The sequence below is a fragment of the Schistocerca piceifrons genome, chromosome 2 (assembly GCF_021461385.2).
Source record: "Schistocerca piceifrons isolate TAMUIC-IGC-003096 chromosome 2, iqSchPice1.1, whole genome shotgun sequence".
In the NCBI taxonomy this organism is placed as follows: Eukaryota; Metazoa; Arthropoda; class Insecta; order Orthoptera; family Acrididae; genus Schistocerca; species Schistocerca piceifrons.
In genome coordinates, this window is record NC_060139.1 from 711,910,319 (window position 1) to 711,935,148 (window position 24,830).

General features: G+C 44.6%; 1 protein-coding gene across 1 annotated transcript in view; it reads right to left on the bottom strand.

Moving 5' to 3' along the window:
* The window catches only part of LOC124775787, a 154,302-nt gene that overhangs the window by 94,300 nt on the left and 35,172 nt on the right, over nucleotides 1-24,830 (bottom strand). The window contains exons 7-8 of the mRNA XM_047250618.1: nucleotides 21,044-21,252; nucleotides 12,429-12,700 (exon numbers count right to left, since the gene is read on the bottom strand). Coding sequence (XP_047106574.1) covers nucleotides 12,429-12,700; nucleotides 21,044-21,252 — 481 coding nt within the window. The remainder of the gene's footprint in view (nucleotides 1-12,428; nucleotides 12,701-21,043; nucleotides 21,253-24,830) is intronic.

Consider the following 24,830-nt stretch of genomic DNA (forward strand, 5'->3'; position numbering starts at 1 on the left):
GGCGATGACGTGGCGCAGAAGAATAGTGAAATTCTGCATGATCTGCTGAAGTGTTGGAACATCGATGACCTCCTGAAAGGCTCTTTTCAGCTCAGCAATGCTTTTGTGGTTAAATGATAATTAATTGAAACTCTAAGCTGCCGACTGGTGTTGTTGATATACCTTGATGGGGACAGCTGAAAATGTGTGCCCCGACCGGAACTCGAACCCGAGATCTCCCGTTTACATGGCAGACGCTCTATCCATCTAAGCCACCGAGGACACAGATAAATAGCGCGAGTGCAGGAACTTATCCCTATTGCACACTTCCCTTTGTGATTATTGCTGTAAGCCTTGTCTTTGCAACAGCCCCACAAAAAGGAGTAACATGTGTTCAGATGAGGAGAATATGACAGCCAATCGAGACCCATGGCAGTGGTCTCTGGGTACCCCAGAACCACAATGCGGTCCCTGAAGTGCTCCTCCAGGACATCAAACGCTCTCCTGCTTCGCTAGTGTCGAGCTCTGTCTTGCATGAACCACGTATTGTCGAAATCGGGGTCACTCTGGATAATGGGGATGAAATCATTTTCCAAAACATGCGCTTATCATTTGGTGGTCATCGTGCCATCAAGGAATATAGCATCTATTATTCCGTGACTTAATATTGCATACCTCACAGCCACCCGCTGTGGGAGAACAGACTTCTCGATCGCGAAATGCGGATTCTCAGTTCTCCAAATGTGCCAATTTTGCTTACTGACGAACCCATGCAAATGAAACTGGGCTTTGTCGCTAAACCAAACCATATTCACATCACAGTCCTGTTCAAATGTACAAATGTGTGTAAAATCTTATGGGACTTACCTGCTAAGGTCATCAGTCCCTAAGCTTACACACTACTTAACCTAAATCATCCCAAGGACAAACACCCACAACCATGCCCGAGGGAGGACTCGAACCTCCGCCGGGAGCAGCCGCACAGTCCGTGACTGCAGCGCCTCAGACCGCACGGCTAATCCCGCGCGGCTCACAGTCCTGTTCGTCACTTCTGTGGACAATAGTTTTGGCGAAACACAACCAATGTTCCATGGTCCTAGGGCTTAACGGCTGATGTGTTTGAATTTTGTATGAGATGCAAGTCTTCAACAACAATTTGTCGCAGTGTCTCCCGGTTGATTCCCACCTGTTGTGCAGCTCGTCTGATCGATTTCCTGGGTCTGGTTTGAGATACAGAGCGTGTCTTCTCCATGTTTTCACCCTTTTTGCATGACCGACATTGCTAACATTGTCATCACGAACGCTACCCGTTCTCTCAAATTTGCGAATCAAATTCATGATTGTTAGCATTCTTGGACTGATTGTCTTCAGCTTGAACTCGGTCGCAGACTTCCTCTGAGCCGCAGTTGGACTGTTGTTGCTCGCATAGTAGGCCTTCACAAGCGCTATACACACAGGGACACTGTACCGTGACATTTTCACCTGCAAATGGCTGGCAACAATAAGGCGCGTGCGCATGCGAATACTGATTGCCATCAAGCCCCGCAGCCAGCCATGCCGTTCGACCATCCTAACGCAAACCGTTGAGAAGTTATGATGATTTTATTTCATATAGATCAATTATTGTCATTCTGTATATACACTTCTCTCACACACACAAAATTCTAAATTTTGGTTGGGTCGACGTTCTCATTAAAGGACGTCGTTCCAGAAATAAATTAATATGGTTCCAATGACCCAGTCCTGACCAAGGTTTTTGGGAGGTTTCCATTGGTTGTGGGGCGTATGCTGGAACTGGTAGGTGCCTCCCACTTACTACCGATTGGGATCCCCCACTGTCAGCTTGCCTGATATTTGGCTGAATAGTACCACAACTCTCTAATTCCTAAGGGTGGAAAAAAAGCATCGGACAACATTCTCCCAGGAATAAATTAAAATAGTCCCAAAGTCCCAGTCTCACCAAAGTTTTCGTGTTACTACGCTTATGGCAGAACTGGAGTTACCATTTTAAATATTCTTAATTTCGATTCTCATTTGCACCCTGATGGGTTACTGGGCTGAAAAGAAGGAAATTTTAAAACACCCCGCTTTGTTCTTATGAGTTGATATTCACGCCAACACACACACGCACACAAAATTTTAATTTTGGACTGAGACAAAGGTAACATTGTCCCAGAAAAGCTCTACTGGCCAGAAGGTTCCGAGACTGATTTTATTTCTGCCGTATAAGCGACGTCAGCACTGTAACGACGGTGGCAGCTTGAACTAACAGCTGTGCGCAACAGACGTACATTCATCCAGTCAGTTGGGGCAGGCAGTGGTGGATATGCGACCGCAGTGTATCACGTTGTTGCGTTACAGATCGCAGGGGAGCAACGAATTGAAGTATGCCATTGTTATACCACTGCATAAAAAAGGAGATACGTCTGATGTCAACAACTACCGCCCAATCTCTCTTCTGACTGCCTTATCCAAAATTCTTGAAAAAGTAATGTGTTGTAGAGTAGCTTCACACCTTTGTAAAAATAAAGTTTTAATAATATGTCAGTTTGGTTTCCAGAAGGGTTTTTCAATGGAAAATGCTATATATACTTTCACTAATGAAATATTAAATGCTCTGAGTAACCGGAAGTCACCCGTTGGGATTTTTTGTGATCTATCAGAGGCTTTTGATTGTGTAAATCATGGAAGATAAGCTCAAGTACTGTGGTATGAATGGGACAGTGCCCAAATGGTTTAAATCATACCTAACTGGAAGAGTGCAGAAAGTTGAAATAAACAGTTCACATAGTATGCAAAAAACTGGTGATTTCTCAAACTGGGGAACAATCAAGAATGGGGTGCCACAAGGTTCGGTCTTGGGTCCTCTGCTGTTCTTAATACAGGGTGTTACAAAAAGGTACAGCCAAACTTTCAGGAAACATTCCTCACACACAAATAAAGAAAAGATGTTATGTGGACATGTGTCCGGAAACGCTTAATTTCCATGTTAGAGCTCATTTTAGTTTCCTCAGTATGTACTGTACTTCCTCGATTCACCGCCAGTTGGCCCAATTGAAGGAAGGTAATGTTGACCTCGCTGCTTGTGTTGACATGCGACTCATTGCTCTAAAGTACTAGCATCAAGCACATCAGTACTTAGCATCAACAGGTTAGTGTTCATCACGAACGTGGTTTTGCAGTCAGTGCAATGTTTACAAATGCGGAGATGGCAGATGCCCATTTGATGTATGGATTAGCACGGGGAAATAGCCGTGGCGCGGTACGTTTTTATCGAGACAGATTTCCAGAACGAAAGTGTCCCGACAGGAAGACGTTCGAAGCAATTGATCGGCGTCTTAGGGAGCACGGAACATTCCAGCCTATGACTCACGACTGGGAAAGACCTAGAACGACGAGGACACCTGCAATGGACGGAGCAATTCTTCGTGCAGTTGACGATAACCCTAATGTCAGCGTCAGAGAAGTTGCTGCTGTACAAGGTAACGTTGACCACGTCACTGTATGGAGAGTGCTACAGGATAACCAGTTGTTTCCGTACCATGTACAGCGTGTGCAGGCACTATCAGCAGCTGATTGGCCTCCACGGTTACACTTCTGCGAATGGTTCATCCAACAATGTGTCAATCCTCATTTCAGTGCCAATGTTCTCTTTACGGATGAGGCTTCATTCCAACGTGATCAAATTGTAAATTTTCGCAGTCAACATGTGTGGGCTGACGAGAATCCACACGTAATTGTGCAATCACGTCATCAACACAGATTTTCTGTGAACGTTTGGGCAGGCATTGTTGGTGAAGTCTTGATTGGGCCCCATGTTCTTCCACCTACGCTCAATGGAGCACGTTATCATGATTTCATACGGGATACTCTATCTGTGCTGCTAGAACATGTGCCTTTACAAGTACGACACAACATGTGATTCGTGCTCGATGGAGCTCCTGCACATTTCAGTCGAAGTGTTCGTACGCTTCTCAACAACAGATTCGGTGACCAATGGATTTGTAGAGGCGGACCAATTCCATGGCCTCCACGCTCCCCTGACCTCAACCCTCTTGACTTTCATTTATGGGGGCATTTGAAAGCTCCTGCCTACGCAACCCCGGTACCAAATGTAGAGACTCTTCGTGCTCGTATTGTGGACGGCTGTGATACAATACGCCATTCTCCAGGGCTGCATGAGCGCATCAGGGATTCCATGCGACGAAGAGTGGATGCATGTATCCTCGCTAACGGAGGACATTTTGAACATTTCCTGTAACAAAGTGTTTGAAGTCACGCTGGTACGTTCTGTTGCTGTGTGTTTCCATTCCATGATTAGTGTGATTTGAAGAGAAGTAATAAAATGAGCTCTAACATGGAAAGTAAGCGTTTCCGGACACATGTCCACATGCCACCTGTGAGTGGTTATTGCACGTTGACGCCGTACATAGGCGGTGATCACATCAGTGTGACTGAACCATGTAGTGTGGTAGAGGATTCGTTCGGAAATACTTTACGTTCATTTACATTTTGGGTTAATTGCCGATCACTGATCGTCTGAAGGTCTTCCTGGAATTCGATAGAGTCCTGGCTTTGCTAGCTTATTACAGAGAACCACATCATCTCCGAACTGGTGTTGCTACCTTCTTATAGAGAGCCACATCATCTGCGAACAGCAATGTGGAGCTTCCTACTTTGTTAACTAGATCATTGCTGCATATTGTAAACAGCTACACACATCCTTGGAGTGCTCTGGAAATTACCTTTACATCTATCGATTTTGTTCCTTTAATAGCAAAGTGTTGAGTTTTATTTCTACGGAAGTCTTGAATATAGTCGCAAATATGCACCGATAAGCTCGTATTTTGTTCACTAAACGACAGTGAGGAACCATATCAAATGTCCTCCTGAAGGCGAGGCACACAGCATCAAATGGCTCTGAGAACTACGGGACTTAACATCTGAGGTCATCAGTCCCCTATAACTTAGAACTACTTACACCTAACTAACCTAAGGACATCACACACGTCCATGCCCGAGGCAGGATTCGAACCTGCGACCATAGCGGTCGCGCGGTTCCAAACTGAAGCGCCTAGAACCGCTCGGCCATTCCAGCCGGCCACACAGCATCGATCTGGGCGCCGATGTCTATGGCGATATGTATCTCATGTACGAACGGAGGGACCTGGTTTTCGCAAGAACTCTGTTAGGAGAATCCATGATGCTTTTTAGAGAGGAGATTTTCATTCTACAAAAATGTCATATGAGAATAAAACATGTTTCATAATTATACAACAGATGGACACTTGCGATGTTGGCCTATAATCATATGCGTCTGTCCGACGGCCTTTATTGAGAATGGGAATAGCATGCGCTTCTTTCCTGTCGCTAGGTACCCTTCCACGCTGCAGCCGCCTACGATAAACTACTGCTAGAAGAGAAATTAGTTCTTTCGCATAATCTCTATATAATTTCACAGGTATCTAGCCCCATCCAGATGCCTTTCCCTTTTAAGCGACTGTGTTGTTTTGTCTATTTGGCTATCATTTATCTCAATATCTGCAAAGACAAGTGACAGGATTAATAGAGCCACAATTAGAAACTACTATTCTGCTTCAAAATCATCGCCATAGTCACTTACATTTTTCTTTTCTGGAACAGTCTACTGATGATTGCACACAATTCTACAGAAATGCCATTGAACACACAGATGTAGGACTCGGGTCTTCTTCAAACTAAGAATAATGCTGCTCCAGGATCGATTAGGTCTTTGGACACAACAGTAAGTCCTAGGATGGCAGGTCAGCTGAATGGGGTGTCTGAGACAGCACTTGTTCCACTTGTAAAAGGTCAACGTGTCTCGCTGCTATGCGACCTTTGCGTTGTCGTGGTGCTGACAGAGATGACATATATTTCGCTAACGGCGCTTCGAAAGTCAAAAGGGAATGACTTTAGACAGTTCATGAATGGCGCACATTACGGCAGTCTCAATATGTTCGGTATGCAGGGCAAGACGGTCTTTGTGAAGCAAGTGTGGCCACTTCTTTCCTATACTTGTAATTATTGTCCACCTAGGTGGGTGAGTAGATGTTAAGGAAGCACTAATTATCGGAATGTCATATACTTTTGGGATCTAATGGTGTAAAAGTGTGTCATCACAAATACATTGATGGGCCAAAAGCTTATGACCAGCTGCCTAATAGCGTGTTTGCCCACCTATGGAAGGCCAAAAGGCAGTGATTCTACTTAACATGGAATCAACAGCACCTTGGTAAGTTTGCAGAGGTAAGTGAAACCCATCACCGCATACGACACGTAATTCCCGTAAATTACAGTCCAGTGGTTTGTGGGAGTGGAGCTTGTGCCCGATAACGTTCTAGATATGTTCGATCGGGTTTAGATCAGGGGAATTTGGAGGCCAAGACATTGATTTTACTATCATGTTCATTAAACCACTGTAACACGATTCTGGCGTTGTGACAGGGGTAGTCATCCTGGCGAAGATGCTACCGCTGTTGGGAAAGAAACCAAGCACGAAGCATGAAAGGGGACGTGATGGAGGTGGGTGGGTTTTTGTAGGCCTTGGTTCTTTTCAGGCGAATATATTTCCTGATAACCTGGGGTTCCATCTCAGAAACATTGGTGTAAACCAGTGGACTGGTACTACTGTAACGTAGCGCGTCAGTCCAAAAAGTTTTGATTATAATCAAAAATAAAGAAAAGTTAAGACGGTGTTTTAATGCTTCAAGTGTTGCCCATATTCTGCCCCCTCCCCTTCCCTTCCTAACTTGAGTACGTATCACAGACCTTTCATTTAACCATGTAAAACTGTCGGAAAAGCCCTTATTTGAGATGATGTTCAACTGACGCCTCAAATTCGCACCTTTTTTGATCTTAGCCAACCATAAAAGATGCTTCTTGCTCTTGTGATTTCATGGTAGGTTCGTACTGATAACACCAAGACTCTTCACCAGTGATGATTATTTTGAGATTAGAATTGTCCGCATTTTGCGTTTCAGTCAAATCACGGTGGGCGTCAAGTTCTGCGAGACAAACTTTGCGCACACTTTCCTCTTTTTCAAAACATTCAAGAGAATGTCTTGAACACCTGATTTAGAGATTAGTTTAGATTAGTACTTGTTCCATAGATCATGAGTACGACACTTCGTAATGATGTGGAACGTGTCAGTTTAATAAAACGTGTCTATACAAGATAGTACATTAGACAAAATATTACATGACACTCAATAATTTTGATTTTTTGTGGAGGTTGCGAAATTACCCACTTACTATATCAAAAAATTCATCTAATGAGTAGAAGGAGTTGCCATTAAGAAATTCTCTTAATTTCCTTTTAAATGCTATATGGCTATCTGTCAGACTTTTGATGCTATTAGGTAAGTGGCCAAAGACTTTTGTGGCAGCATAGTTTACCCCCTTCTGAGCCAAAGTTAGATTTAACCTTGAGTAGTGAAGATCATCCTTTCTCTTAGTGTTGTAGCCATGTACACTGCTATTACTTTTGAATTCGTTCGGATTGTTAATAACAAATTTCGTAAGTGGATATATATATGTTGTGAGGCTACAATGAAGATTTCTAGCTCTTTAAATAAGTGTCTGCAGGATGATCTTGGATGAGCTCCAGCAATTATTCTGATTACACGCTTTTGTACAATGAACACTCTTTTACTCAATGATGAGTTACCCCAGAATATGATGCCATACGAAAGCAGAGAATGAAAATATGCGTGGTAAGCTAATTTACTCAGATGTATATCGCCAAAATTTGCAATGACCCTAATAGCATAAGTAGCTGAACTCAAACGTTTCAGCAGATCCCCAGTGTGTTTTTTCCAGTTCAACCCTTCATCAATGCATACACCTAGAAATTTTGAATATTCTACCTTAGCTACCGATTTCTGATCGAAGTCTATATTTATTAATGGGGTCATTCCATTAACTGTGTGGAACTGTATATACTGTGTTTTGTCAAAGTTTAATGAGAGCCCATTTGCAGAGAACCACTTAATGATTTTCTAAAAAAACATAGTTTACAATTTCACCAGTTAATTCTTGTCTGTCGGGTGTGATAGCTATACTTGTATCATGGGCAAAAAGTACCAGCTTTGCATCTTCGTGAATATAGAATGGTAAGTCATTAATATATACAGGGTGTCGCAAAAAGGTACGGCCAAACTTTCAGAAGCCTTCCTCACACACGTTATTTCCTGGTTCTTTTCGGAATGTGAAGTTACCTCTTAAGGATAGGATTCGCTAATGAAACTTCTATACAAAGTTTAAGATTGTTATTGATTTGGCAGAATGGCTGAGAGGCGCACCTACTCACCTTGAATAATTATTCATTAGAATGTTGCTAGGTACGGTCGAGGCTGTCGCGTGTGAAATGCAGTGAAGTGTACTGTTGTGGAGGAAACATGGGGCTCGCAAGAGCTGTAGCGCACAATACCGTAAGCTGCGATTACTGCTGTCTGCGCCGCTCACTGCTGACAAATAAGATAATTCTCGTTCTATCTGGACTGACCTTCTCCAATCAAACTCTCCCTACGCCTTGATGAAGTCAAGGACTCCTATTCGCCCCTAGTCTAACTATTGGCGTGGTACACAGGTCAGATAATCAGTCCACTGCGATGACACTCAAAATTCGCTCGCAGGCGTTTAACTATAACTCTGTCCATTCACACCGCACAATAAGTGTGGCGGCCAACACAGTGAACAATGCTTAATCACAAGGACTCAATACAGAGTCGCACTTCGATTCGCTCTCGACAGAGGTGCTCTCCCAGTGAAGTACTGAGGAGAGACTTGTTCCTCGCTCTTTGAGTACACGTACGAGCGCGCACGCTCTCGGTACGCGTTCTCGCTCCAAGAACGACAACGGAACGGCCCCTCTCCACGCCAGACGTGAAGGGGTATATCTTTTGGTCTCTTCCATTACTCCTTCAGCTCAAGGCGCCAGAAATATCATCTGTCAATCAGCATTGCTCTTCTAAAATGGGAGAATGACGTTTCGTTTGAGGCGAACAATCCGGAAATCTATAGTATCAGCGTTTGGCGTTTGCTGTCTCCCTGTGAAAATCTCTGAAACTGCATGCTATATGTAAATAATGCGTAGGCTGGTCACTCCCACACAACGTAGCGGAATTTGCTTTTAAGCCAAACACGGGGTCGTTCCTCCTTTCCCTTGGGCAAACGCTGTCTGCTCTACGGGCAGTCACCAGCCAACGTACGTGGGTTGGAACTGGCCTCCTGGCGTGTGGTTGCCTCTCTCGAACTAAAAGCTCCTTTGACCCTCGTGTCTGGAATGTATGTGTGTATGCCAGCCTCGAGTATTTCAACTACGGTGCGCACTTGCGATTTATTAGTTATTTGCATATCGTTTCCATGAATTCATACAACATTGACTTTATCTTGTCGAATTTAGGTTCGAATGAAGCATCTTGATGTGCGGAATGTCATTGTGAGGACATAATATGTAAGCAATGAAGGTCAGGAGACCACGACGTCTTACAGTATATACAGCGTATCCAGGGACGCGGGAAACAGTGCAGTCGTCGTCGTAATGTGAAATCTGACGTCCAAAAAGGCATAATCATTGGCTTTCGCGCCAAGTGTGGAAGCATTTCTGATACAGCTAAGTCTGTAAACCGTTCACGTGCCGCCTTGGCTGAAGTATATCATGCATGGCAAAATTGCGCTGTCCAAAACCAGAGCTGAGGTAACTGTGTGCAGCAAGGTCCATAGATGACAGAGGTGAACAATGGTTGCGGAGATGTGTTTGGACGAATAGACCTGAAATGGCTGAGCAACTGACCACCCAGACTAACCAGGGGGCACTAACAGTGTCTTCTCAACGACCGTTCAGTGGGTGTTGCTGCTTGCTGGCCTCTGCAGCAGGCACCCAGTCCATGCTAGCATGCTGACTACTATTCATCGGCAACGATGGCTGGACCACGAACGTCAGTACCGCAACTGGACTCCAATGTGTGGCGACAGATGGCCTTTTCAGATAATTCACGTTTTATGCTCCACTGGATAGCAGGTGGCGTTTATGGCGTGAAACGTCTGAAACAAAGAACCTCCATCAATATTCGGCAGGACACAGACGATGCGGTCTGGCCAATGTTTTCGTGGCATTACGTGGGTGGTTTCGTAATTTTGAAAGGCACAATGGCTCAACACAAAGAAGTACGCCTTTATCTTTGGGGACCATGTGCACGCCATATTCACTTAGTTTTCCCTCGGCACTATGACGTCTACCTGCAGTACAATGCAACACAGCTCAAAGAGCACGAGGAGAGTTCAGCGTACTCCGCTGGCCATCAAACTCCCCGAATTTTAACCCAATCGACGATCTATAGGACCACCTCGAGCGAGCTGTTCGAGCCGTTTACCTCAACAGAGAAACCTAGCCCAGTTGCTCACGGCGCTAGAGTCGGCATATCATCTCTGTCGCTAACTTCCAGAAACTTATTGACTCTCTTCCTGCACGCCTCACAGCGGTCCGCGCTGCAAAAGGTGTTACTCAGGCTTTTGGGAGGTAGTCGCGTCAATGCCGTAGGACACTATTTGCGAGAAAAATAAATAAATAAATAAATAAAACAGAAGACAGTATACGTCATAAACACCTAGGAGCAGTCTACCGGAACGTCCTACACTGCTATGATCACATAAAACAAACTGTACGAAAATGTCCGTTTGAGATTCACTGGGAGAATTTTAAGGAAATGTGCACTGAAGAGCCAAAGAAACTGGTACACGTGCCTAATATCGTATAGGGCCCCGCGAGCACGCAGAAGTGCCGCAACACGACGTGACATTGACTCGTCTAATGTCTAAAGTAGTGCTAGAGGGAACTGATACCGCGAATCCTGCACTGCTGTCCATAAATCCGTAAGAGTGCGACAGGGTGGAGAGCTCTTCTGAACAGCACGTTGCAAGGCATCTCAGATATGATCAATAATGTTCATGTCTGGGGAGTTCGGTAGCCAGTGGGAGTGTTTAAACTCAGAACAGTGTTGCTGGAGCCACTCTGCAGCAATTCTGGACGCGTGGGGCGTCGCATTGTCCTGCTGGAATTGCACATGCAACTGCACATGCCCCACACGATTACAGACCCTCCATCAGCTTGAACAGTCCGCTGCTGCATACAGGGTCCATGGATTCATGAGCTTGTCTCCATACCCGTACGCGTCCATCCGATCGACACAATTTGAAGTGAGACTCCAGTCATGAACAGTGAAATGTCGTGTTGATGGGTCCAGGAGAGGCGTAAAGCTCTGTGTCGTCCGGCCATCAAGGGTAAACGAGTGGGCCTTTGGCTCCGAAAGCACATATCGATGATGTTCCGTTGAATCTTGATAACCTGCCATTGGTGCAACAGCAACCGATTTCACAACTGCACCAGACACCTGTTGTCTTATATAGGTGTTGCCGACCGCAGCGCCGTATTCTGCCTGTTTACTTATCTCTGTATTTGAATACCCACGCTGACACTTGATCATAGCCCAGCACTCAAATCCGCTACAATTTGCGGAAGGGTTGCTCTTCTGTCACATTGAACGATTCTGTCCAGTCGTCGTTGGTCCCGTTCTTTCAGGATCTTTTTCCGACGCAGCTATGTCGAAGATTTGATGTGTTGCCGGATTCCGGATATTCACAGTACACTCGTGAAATGGTCGTACGGGAAAATCGCCCCCCCCCCCCCCCCATTCATCGATACCTCGGAGATGCTGTGTCCCATCGCTCGTGCGCCGATTATAACATCACATTCAAACTCACTTAAATCTTGATAACTTGCCATTGTAGCAGCAGCAACCGATTTCACAACTGCACCAGACACTTGTAGTCTTGTATAGGCGTTGCCGACCGCAGCGCCGTATTCTGCCTGTTTACTTACCTCTGTATTTAAACATGCACGCCTATACCAATTTCTTTGGCGCCTCTGTGTAATTCACCCATGAAATAATCAGCTTACAAAACAGTTGTTCGACCGATTCTTGAGTACTGTTCATCAATCTAGGGCCCTTACAAGGGTTGAATTAATGGAAGAGATGGATAATATCCAACAAAGAATGGCGGGCTTCGTCGCGGCACCGTTTAGTCGGTGCGAGAGCATTGTAGAGATACTCAACAAACTCCACTGGTCGTCGTGAAAGGTTTACCATCGAAATTCCGAGAGCGTGCATTCCGGGAAGAATCGGGTAACATATTACTTCGTTCTAAGTACGTCTCACGTAACGAGTATAACGAGAAAATCCGTGAAGTTAGAGTTTATATAGAGGTTTGTCGACAGTCATTCGCTCCATTTGCGAAAGAAACAGGGATTGAGGAAGCAGATAGTGGTACCAGAAGTAGTATGCATCACACACCGTAAGGAGGCTTTCAGATTATGGCTGTAGATGTAGGCGTAGACACAATTAGAAGGACACTTCATGTGGTGTGCTTACGTGACAGAGAGAATTTCCTTGTACGGTGACTGCTTCCGGACGCCTATGATGATGGCCCTGAGCGGGAACATGGGCACTGACTTGAGGCTGCACTTCTCCGCTTCGAGGAAGGTGTCTCCTATCACCTTGTAGGCCGCCTCGTCGGCGTGGCATGCGAAGCGGCCCTCCCGCATCATGGCCACGCACTCCTCCAGCGGCTTGAACACCTTGCGGTACGGCTGCGGGTACACGCGCTCTTGATAGAACGACCGGGTAAGCGGGTCCTTGGTCTCCTTCACAACAAAACGCGTTTGCTTCCATGCAGTAAGGCTGAATCAGCATTCTACCATATTCAAAACAGTGTTTACCAAATACACACTGAAAAAAGCTTGTTCAATCAAATAACACAAAAGTTCGGAACTACAATCAAACTGTAATTTATTCTATTAAGTTTGCATTACGGAGCAATAGATTAATTTACATTTCTTACTCAAGTAAAGTGTGGTGCCAAAATAAAAAATAAAATAAAACAGAGCAGTTATATTCTTTGATTAATTATAAGCTAGCTGATTTTCGCCAAAAAGAAGTAATTTGATACAAATGCTTTATAATGTATGTGTTGAATCCCACATCATTGGTCCTGCGGGTAGCTCACCCTTCTGACACAGCGGCATGGCAGCTCGTCTACACTGAGGTGAGGCCAAGAGCGTTGGTTGTTCCTGATGCTGCCAGCGGCGACAGAATTATTTCGTCACACCTCACCACGTGCACCAGTCGCACACAATGGTGTCATCTCCCCGCTCGTGGAGCCAACCAGAGGGGTACAAGATATTGCATGCAGCACTAGTCAGTCACTCGGATTCATTGCAGTAATCAGAGCAGCTTTATAACTAGTAATTCAGTGAGTCAGCGATATCTCATCAGTACATTTCATTGAAGCATTTCATTGGGATTCAGAAGGGTTCATCGTCGGCAGAACCAAGAGTACAGGATTCCTCGACAAATAGCAAATTATCAGCAGCCAAGAGGCTGCCTTTGTCAGTTCTCAGTCAGGTTCCTTCTGCTGTGTTGGCCGGAGTTCACGTCAGCAACAGCCAGAAGAGAGCTACCACTGGCCCGAACTCTGCCGCCCACAAGTAAACTAGCTAGGAGGATGGGGACCACCACAGCCAGGACAGGGGCTCTGAACAGGTGTTTGCTTCTGGAAATGACTGTTGTTTATGGAACTTTATTTCCAGTTTGGACAGATTCATAGGTGTATTTGTGAACTGTGTGACTGTTGAATAAACATGTACTTGTTTCAATTATTTAAATGTAGCGGTGTTTCAGAACGCGTATTACAGAACGCCCACCAGAAACATTGTTAGCTATTCCCACTGGTCGCTTTGGAACACTGTAGACGGTATTTAACTGGTACGAGGTGGACATTTTACCATCCCCGTTGAAGCAAGTCGTGGCAGTGAAACGGTATTCAAGATAATTTGTTCCGTATCTACACGGAATGTGCAACGCGCAATGTGCCCTCGCAGCCATATACCATGGTCTAAGAACAATGGTCGTAAAAATATCAAAAGCGGCATGCAACACAGACGAGCGTCACGCATTGTCAGTGATAACTGATAGAAATTGCAGCTGTCAATGAATGTTATTCCATCTCAAGCACTTTGCGAACAAACCTTGTGAAGGAAATAGCACGCAATCCACATACGGAATCTAGCATCTCCCGAAAGGTCATGTTCACAGTGGCATGTAAACCTACATGTCTTCTATGGGCCAAACAATAGGGAAACTGGACAGTAGCCACCTGAAACCAGCAGAGTCGCGTCGAGTGCACCGACAGCCCAGTGATGACTTTAACTTGCAGTGTCTCATAGGTGTAGCTCAGGCCAGAGGTGGTTTTGTGAGGTTCATATTCCGTGCTTTCTTTAACATTCTCAGTGACGAAGTGCTGCCTTTTGTCTACATCTTTATGAGAAGTACGTTGTGGACTCACCACCTTTCAAGACAACAAAAACTGCGTTCACATGGCTGCACACGTGCGTCAGTGGTGTGAGAAACATACAGGCGCCCTATCGCATCTCAAATATTTTGCTAGATCACCCGATGTTAATGCCATAGAAAACGCCGGGGGCTATTTGGACAAGGTGGTGAAATGTAGCAATCAGCATCCCGGCCATATGGTAGCTGTACAGGGTCTAATAGTCAGTGACTGCTTCAGTTGCGTACGACATGACTAAAGATACCTGTGGGATCTCTTCCTCACAGAACAAAAGCCAGGATCAGAACAGAAGTGATGGTACAGAGTATTAGTGCGATGTCTCTTAGGGTTAACTAATAATCTGGCCGGTGTTGTGCTGATTTCGAGTCATTTCTTATACAGGCTGGTCAGAAACAGTCTGAAAAGCTTGTAAGGGTGTTGCAGAATAGATTGTGCTGAGAAATAAATGATGAGCGAAAAATTCGATATGTTTACCGCTTCCAAGTTAATTAGCACTGAAGTTAACCGACCAGGCCGTTGTCCGTCCAAATTCAAGCGGCCCTGCAACGACAGGTAGCCAGTCGTGTTCTTCTTTCGCTTTCGAAAAACCGAACAGGGGAGCAATACAAAAACTGGACATGGGACGGCACTAAGGATCGGACCTGAGCCAAAGTCTGACCTGCCCGGTGCGCTGTCAGCTGCACTATGAGAACAACTGACGCTAATTGTATCTGGCGGGCAGCCTGAATCTGCGCGCACAGCGACCATTTTGACTAACTTGCATGCTAAATAGCGGCGCAACGTATCTAAACTTCTTTTAACAATTATTTCTCAGCTGAACATTTCCTGCAAAAGGCCACAGTGGCTTCAGACTGTTTCTGACCCCCCTATATTTATTATTATTATTATTATTAACATTTGTATTATTGCTATATCTTATAATATCATTAATTATTAGTTTATTATATCATTAATAAGTAGTTTATTTTATCATTAATAATTTTGATGTGCATCTTCATGTTTTCGCGGCGTGAAGACTGTTCCATAAAATTTCGGGCGTGCAGCCACATAAATTCAGTTTCTTCTTCTAATGTTTCGGCTGAATACCGTCCAGCTGTCTTCAGAGTGAGCCGAGGTGGCTAACGCTCCAGCACTTGCTCCATCCTTTTAACTCGAGGACCGAACCACTGCGTATGCGGCCAAAGATGCGCAAGGTGCCAGGGACGTTGATAGGCGGCAAAGAGGTGTGTCATACGCATGGAAATTAAACCTATGGCTGCGCAGTCGATCCACACGGTGATATCGATGCGTCACGGAGAGGTGTACCGTCGCGACGTCTTTGTGATTTAATTACAGAAATTGCCGGATTCCATGACTTGTCTAAGCTGAAGCCGCTATCTCTATTAATTAAATTCGTCGCCAACCGAATTTCAATTGCTTCTTTCACTACTGAGTCCCAGAAAGATGAAGTCGAGGATAAAATTTCGACAGTATCGTATACTATAGACTGCCTAGTGTCAATACAGTGCTCGGCCACCGCAAATTTATTAGGTTGTAAGAGACGGGTGTACCTGCGGTGCTCTGTGCTCTGTGCTCTGTGCACTGTACGTATCGTCTGTCCGATGTATGAACGGCCGCACTCACAAGAGATCTTATAAGCCCCAGGCTTCCGAAGCACCAAATCATCTTCAATGGAGCCCAGGTGTGCTGCAATTTTTGGTGGAGGGCGAAAAATAACTTTCACTATATGTTTCCTGAGGATCCCTCCTATTTTTTGCGAAAGGCTTCTCACTTATGGCAGGAAAGCCACTGGATTTCTTTCCGTGTCTTCTTCCGCTTTTCTTGTGCCAACTGTTGATTTCATTTGTAGTGCGTTACGTATCAGCTGTGGAGAGTACCCGATGGCTTCAAAACCTCTTCTCAGGTGTAGTCCTCCAGACTGCTCTCGTCAGCAGTGACGTGTGCTCTTTGTACCAGAGTTCTGAGTACACTCATTGTCTGCGAAGGATGGTGGCAGCAATTTTCATGTAAATATAAATCCGTATGGGTTAGTTTTCGATACACTACATGTCCCAAAGTACCATCATCTTTGCGCCGTACCGACGCATTCAAAAATGGAAGGCATCCATCTTTTTCGATTTCCATCGTTAACTGAATTTGTCTGTGGATATAATTCAGATCATTTAAAAGTTCTTTTAGCTTGTCTTCACCATGGGGCCACACTACAAACGTGTTATCAACATACCTCCAAAATACTGTGGGTTTCAAACTAGCAGGTTCCTGTGCTTTCTCCTCGAAGTCCTCCATAAAAAAGTTGGCCACCAAGTGCGACAGAGGACTACCCATGGCGACACCGTCAGTCTGTTCATGAAATTCCTTATTGAATAAAAATATGTCGAGGTCAAAACATGAAATGTTTTTATCGAAAGTCTTTCCAATGAGAGACAATAATTCTGAAAGAGAAACTTTTGTGAACAACGACGCTACATCGAAACTGACTAACGTATCAGCATTTTTTTTAAAAAAAATGGCTCTGAACACTATCGGACTTAACATCTGATGTCATCAGTCCCCTGCTTAAACCTAACTAACCTAAAGACATCACACACATCCATGCCCGAGGCCACAGCGGCCGGCTCAGAATTTTTCAGGTTGAGTGATTTCAGTTTGTCAATCTGAAGATGGATGGACGGTATTCAGCCGAAATATTAGAAGAAGAAACTGAATTTATGCGGCTGCAGGCCCGAAATTTTATGGTACGATTAATAATTTTATTTATGTACTTGCATTTAGTTCAGCCATTATTTAGGAACTGCACAATACTCTGCATTGAGGCTGGTTATTACCAACAAGTTATTAATAGTGTATTGTACCCAGAAGTGATACGCTACGATGTAGGAATTTAGATGTTAGATGAACCCGAGTTATAGAACGTGAAACACAAACTGTAATAAACTGCAGAAGTTCCAAAATCAGTCTCACACCAAATCGCCGCGACAAGTATTTACTGAGTAACACAAACAGTTCTCTTCCTCTCTTTAAATGTATAGGTGATCAATATAATATGAGCAGACTATCCCATCAAAGCTTTAATATTTCTATGAGCTATCTCTCCATATACAGGCCGTCTTTTTACCGTGAGACAACTAAATATCCCGGAAACGACGTATCGTACGGAAGAAATGTTCTAGGTGAAAAGTTACTATACTACAGCTGGTCACCTCCTAACCACCCCTCCTGCGCGGGCGTGGTCAACTTTGTATTTTCAAATGCGAACTCCCTCGTTTTTATTGCATATTCGGATTCTACGCCAGAAAACACGCACGGTGTACTCAAATCACTGTTTTTCATTCGTGATACATGGCGCTGTAATCGACAAATATCAAGTGCGCCTTTTTTTGCAATTAAGAATCGATATATTTGATTCTACGTTTCATTCATGATATAAATGTAAACCTTTGTGTTCCAATTGTTGATTTTCTGATCGAAATTTACTTTTTGTTGCAAATATGATTATACAGTACAATATTGCAACCCATTCCTGTGTCTGGTTAGAAACTACATTTGCTTGATCTAGGAACAGCGACGTGGATGTAATAGTTTTGTTCCCAACGGGATGCTTGGTATAGGTGAGTCCGAGAGCCTCTCATCGTTGGAGTGCTTGATTTCGATTGTATTGTATTCTATTGTATGTTAACCGAGGGTCTAGAAACGACGGAGAGACCCCGTCCCCGCCTCACCCGCAGTGGTCCACAACCCCACGACAATTACCGCAGTCCACTTCACCCCTGCGCCGCCCCACACCGAACCCAGGGTTATTGTGGGGTTCGGCCCCCAGTGGACCGACACCCCCCCCCCCCCCCCTCAGGGAACGTCTCACATCAGACGAGTGTAACCCCTATGATTGGATGGTAGAGTAATGGTGGTGTACGCGTACGTGGAGAACTTGTTTGCGCAGAAATCGCCGACATAGTGTAGCTGAGGCGGAATAAGGGGAACCAGTCCGCATTCGCCGAGGCAGACGGAAAACCGCCAAAAAACCATCCACAGACTGCCCGGCTCACCGGACCTCGAGCTAAGTCCGCCGGGCGGATTCGTGCGGGGGACCAGGCGCTCCTTCCCAATTTGGAAATCCGTGGACTGCACGGCTAACCGGACGGGCGTGCCTGTCACTATTACTTCACAGACATTTCACCTTATTACAATGATTGTGGTTTGTATTCCGGTGGTAGTCAGGTAGCGACCAGCGAGAGTTACGGCGCTTGGATAGAAACACACACTGAAATCCAGTCTTCAAATGGTTCGGGAACTCACCACAATCAACTCCGTATGGAACAGAAAACTGCGTTACCATACAGGTAGCTTATTGGCCAGAAATGTCAATGTTTAGCCACGTTAATGCTAGTATTATTTGGAGTGTACAATCACATTTGTAAAATTCATGTAACTTTTGAACATCAGTATCAGCTGTTAGAACACGAATGCTTACATTTAGCCTACAACTTAAATGAAATGTAAAATGAAATGCATCGATTCTTGAAAGTCTCTTCGGGTTTGATGCCGGATCCTAAAATCAACTCGATTCGTTATTTCGGCGATCCAACAGTTCGCCATCTTCAGGAGAATGCTGCTTCTGCTGATGAGACCGCTGAGAACTGACGCCAGGCTGCAAATCGACGTCCTATATAGGCCTGCTTCCCGTACAAGGTGCATGCGCCGCCCATCAGGGTTGCTGCCCTCCAAGACTGGGCAGCCGCGCGGTATTAGCCGAGCGGTCTGAGGCGCTGCAGTCATGGGTTATGCGACTGGTCCCGGAGGAGGTTCGAGTCTTCCATCGGGAATGGGTGTGTGTGTTTGTCCTTAGGATAATTTAGGTTAAGTAGTGTGTGCTTAGGGACTGGTGACATTAGCAGTTAAGTCCCATACGATTTCACACACATTTAAACATTTAAGACAGGGCAGGTGGCGCCGACCTTCGTAGAACACCGCCGGCAACTATATGTTACACTCAGCGACGATTTTCGAACATTCGGACTGGCCGTACCGAAGAACGTTCTGTTTTGAAGGCGGATAGTACAGGATTCCACGACCTGCTAAGAGGAAACCCATTGTCTCTATTAATTAAATTATCCGCCAACCTAATTCCAATTGTCTCTTTATAGACACTGTTCCAAAAACCGGAAGTGTTGGCAACTATCAAAGTTTCGTCGAATTTCGTACCGTGACCCTCATTTAAGCAGTATTCTGCTACTGCCGATTTTTATGGCTGTTGTAGCCTCGTATGATGGCGATGTTCCACACACCTGTCATGAACTGTGCGAATCGAACGCCCTATGTAAGCCTTCCCACAGTGACATGGAATCTTGTATACACCGGGTTTCCTAAGCCCCAAGTCATCTTTCACAGAGCAGAGTAATGCCATAATCTTGGTAAGTGGACGGAACATACTCTTAATGTTAAGATTCCTGCCCCCAGCATAAGGAATAAAGGCGACCAATCTATGTTCCTCTTCATGCACCTCCAATGATGATCCAAACTCCGTAGCCCGACGAATCTGCTTCTCAGAGTATCTATTTTCCTTAAAAACAGCCATCAAATGCGCAAGTTCTAGTGTTAAGCTGTCCGCATCAGAAATGGCATATGCTCTGCGTACCAAAGTCCTGAGGACGCCACTGCGTTGGTATGGCGGATGACAATTCTTAGAATGCAGATACCGATCTGTGTCTGTCGGCTTTCAGTGAACACCATGTCTCAAAGTACCATCTGGTTTTTTGTAAGCTATAACGTCCAAAAATGGAAGCATCCCATCACTTTCAACCTCCATGGTAAATTTAATGCGGGGACGAAGACAGCTGAAGTGATCCAAAAACCTATTAAGAGCATCACTTCCATGTGGCGAGACGAAAAAGGTATCATCTACATATCTCCAGAAGCACGTTGTTTTAAAAGCCGAAGTCCTCAGTGTCACATCCATAAATAAATTGGCAACTATGTGTGATAAAGGGCTGTCCATAGCCACTCCGTCATTCTGTTCAAAAATGTTGCCGTTAATAAAAAATACGTGGTTGTCAGCACATGAGGACGAAGCTTCACCAACTCTTCATCCAGTTTTACACTAATCGAACTGAAGGACTCTTCCAGAGGGACTCTTTCTCAGTCCATACATTGGCATGTGTGAACACCATATCTCCAATTCGGTGGATTTTATTAGCATTCTCCTGTAGATGGCGAACAGCTGGATAGCCGAAATGTCGAATCGAGTTGATTTTAGGATCCGGCAGCAAACCCGAAGAGACTTTCAAGACTTATTACGCCGGGAAAGCCTACGAACTTGCATCGGTTCTCGATTACAGCGCCATCTACCACGAATGGAAAACAGTGATTTGAGTGCATCGTGAGTGTTTTTTGGCGTAGAATCCGAATATACAATAAGAAAGGGGAGTTCTTTCAGATGTCATCTTTACTAACATTAGTTTTTCACCTGAACATTTTTTTCGCAGGATGCATCATTTTCGAGGTATTGAGTTGTTCAAGTTAAAGCAAACACCGTGTACTTCGATCATTTTCGCTCATTCGTCCATACGTATTTTCGAGATGGTGTGTTTTTGTGTGTGTGTCTGTGTGTGTGTGTTTGTGTATCCGTGCGCCCCCTTCTTACGTTTCCGTAGTTGAAGTTGTAGGGCAGGTCGTGCATGACGACGCGCAGCTTGGAGCCGAAGAGCGAGTCGAGGGCGTTGATGGAGCCGCTGGGCAGCTGCAGCAGCGACACGATGCAGGCAGAGTAGGCCGTCACGTGGAAGACGGCCAGCACCAGCAGGAACATGAGCAGGATGCGCGACGACACGTTCTGCGGCGGGTCCTGCATGCCTGCGGGCACGCACAGCACGCACTGTACTTCAGCGGGTGCGCCGACACTCCTCTCCGAATTCTAAGCCCCTCCACGTTTTAAAACTAACATAGGAATAATCTATAAAGCTGTTTACTACCTTTAAAAACGCAAAACTAATTTTTTATTCATACACATTGTCGTATCCACAAAAAAATAGTCAAGTCTTGTAGAAAAATAACGAATGTAGAACAACGTTAATTCTCAGAAGTCTTATGGTGTGGCAAGGAAAAGTCAGAGGGTAGCCAGGGGGACAGCCAAGTGCCAGCATGTCGGCATGTCGGGCAGTCACGTGCAACAATAATGCTATAAGCTATGAACACAGAGTCATCCAAGGACTTTACGGAGTACCATTAATAGGCGTAGCTCCAAGTGTACTCGGAACACATGTCGACAATACTGGTGATGCCAGCATTTCCTGACGTGAACGAGAGGGATTAAGAGAGAGGTCTTTGATAGGGACACCGATACATCGCGAAAAGCCAATGGCGAGCTTAGGACGCAGAGTGTGACCATATAGGGAGAGGCGCCTGTCAGACTCCGGAAAACTGCTGAAGAGTAGTGCATAATTCGGCCTTCAGAAGTGGACTAAAGGTAGGAAGTCAGAGAGACCCAGAGAACCGGGCGAGTAGTCAGCCAAGTCTAGGCAGAAGCAGCTGCATTTGTATCAGCACAGTTAGCGCAATCATAGGCGAAAAGCAGGGGAACTCTGTGTGTCGTATAGCGGGTGTGGGCTCAGTTAATACTCTCATTTCAAAGTAGACGGGATTGTGCTGCCAGGCACCGTCTCTGTCCTAAGACTTGGCCTCTTCGTTAGAACAACTCCTTCTAGGAAAACAGAGCAAGAGCTAAAACTCTATCCTGAATAGATTTAGGAGTTGCAAAACGCTTCTAGTTGAGGTTATTTCAAGTCCTTTTCCAACCCTTCCCTTTTGTAATAAGGGATGTAACATTACAGCCAGGTCAAGATTCCCTCTCACATACACCAACCATCTAATTCCCTTCTCACGATCCCCGTCGCCCAGTCTCAGGCAATACTTACGCTTGGGACGCGACAACATTCATGGATGCGCAATACAGGAGGCCTCTTTTCCATCTTATTCGAAGGTAAGTGGAAACAAATTCCTGATCACTCTTATAGACGTTGACGTGGAGACAAGCGAAAGAGACTCTTCCATGTTGTCGGTAACGACAGAGTGACGCGGTGAACGGCTAATCAGAAGTTACGTCCAGAATACAGTCAAGCTTGTCGTAGAGCGTGATAAATCAGTCCAGAGAGTAATCCAAATCGAAAAACGTAACCATGCAGGGTCGAACCCAGAAGAATCATATCGAACGCAGGGGAGGTATTTATAGACTGTGCAAGAGAGAGAGAGAGAGAGAGAGAGAGAAAGAGAGAGAGAGAGAGAGAGAGAGAGACTGGGAAGTGTCCAGCCACGGTATCCATCTGTGGTGTTGCGTCAATGGCCACGCCCATCCACGCGCCGGCTGCGTCCACTCGCTGACTACTCAGCGCATTTCTGACCCCACATCTGTATCAACATTAGGGTTGGGCTGCAAATCCTCAATTCCTGTCAGTAATAAAAGTCTCTATATCTTTCCCTGTGCACTCTCGTTGTCTTGATAGACCTACACAATACTTTAGCGGGGAAAATGGACGTAGAGTATACGCAAAGAAACTTGGGTCGTAGCTGCACAGATTATGTGGTAGGGGAGGGAAAAACGATAGTGGTAGGAGGCCATTGCAAGCGGCCACCGCGTTGTAGTGGAGGTGCACTTCAACAGCTGAAGATTACTCACAGGCAGAACTCGTATCCAACAGCTGGCGAGTTTGCAAACTGTCTTATTAATATGTTATGCCAGTACGACCAATAATTCGACAAGTCAACCATTTATTATTAAAAACACAATGGGTTACAGGATTACTGTGAAACTACAACAGAAGGAGCGATTTATTTTCGCCTAACTTGTAAGTATTCTTATCTTTCCCTTGTTAGTATGTTAAAATTAACTTCTTTTTCCAAAACAGTAAGGTGTTCACCTCACTGGCATAGTAATACAATAACAATTGCGACAGAATCCTGAAACAGACTACTACTAAACAAGTAATTGATGATAAGCCAAACCAATAGCTTATAAAAAGTTCATGCTCGGTGTAAAAATAAATGAGTAATTTTTTCAGTTACCTACACTAATTCTCATTTCATCAGCTATCGATGGCCCTCAAAATAATTACATTATTTCATTGAAATAATCTGTAGTTACCCACATAAACCGGGAGATAACAGAGTTTCATATCTTAACTAAATGGAAAAATACTCTCCACTTTGCATATTATCATTCCTCAGAAACTCATTTCAATATCTCAAAACCGTTATGAAATGTGAGGGATATCATGGATGTTTCATTTTCAACTCTGTCATTTACGCATGCAGACAATGCAAGCAGAAGTGAGTGCACTAGATACAGTTAATTTTCTCCAAATTGGAGATAGAAACAGATCTTATCTCAAGTTTAAAGAAAAATTCTGTATGTTGGCTAGATTTCATATGCAGCAGTATATGACGTAACATGCGCTAAATGCAAATTCATAGCAGCTCCTACTTTTCGTTGAAAACTAATCGAATTTCGCGCAGTAGTTCACTTAATGTCGAAATATCACAGTAACTATTACCATTAATGAAATGATAAGCAGTTCATCATGAAGTTGATGAACGACGCCAAAAGATGTGAAAGAATCATTATTTCATCGAATAGTTTCTTTAAAGTCGTTTAAGAAAGACTGCAAATGAGCCAGCCTCCATTTCTGCAATGTAGCGAGTCGGCCACCAACCAGACTGAAGCGAACAAAGAATGTTTCGTTGATAACAGACGAAGTGCATAGCTTAGTAGGTGACAGCTGAGGCCGCTGCCCCTTTGGGAGTGTTGGATATTCCCGATGTTGAGAACGAGAATGCATTTCTGTGAGCTGCTGCACGAAATTCGAATAGTTTTCAACGAAAAGTAAATGTCGCTATGAATTTGCATTTAGTGCACGTTAGGTCATACCTTGTTCCATACGAAACTTGAGATGAGATCTGTTTCTATTTGCAATCTCGAGGAAATTGGTTGTATGTAATGCACTCAGTTCTACTTGCATTCCTTACATGCACAAATGACAGAGTGAAAATGAAACATCCATGATATCCCTCACATTTCATGACCTGTTTGAGACAGTGAAATGAGTTTTTGAGGAATGATATAAAATTATTGGTCGCACTGACATAAGGTATTAATATTCTCCCTTCGCTGGTGCCTTCTTTGTAATGGGAACGAAATAGTTTCACCATTTAATAAGTAAAGGAACTGCAGTAAAAGTCTGGAAACACCACATTCAGCCGGAATATCAAAAATATTGATACGATTATCATCATGTGACAGCCGACTGTGGTGTGAATGCTGTGGAGTAGGGTAAATAATTAAGAACAGGGATAAATGAAAGTGTGTCTCAATGTTTTATTCCGCAAATATAACTTTATGGTTGTATCTATCATCGTTAACATATTAATTATCTCATCTT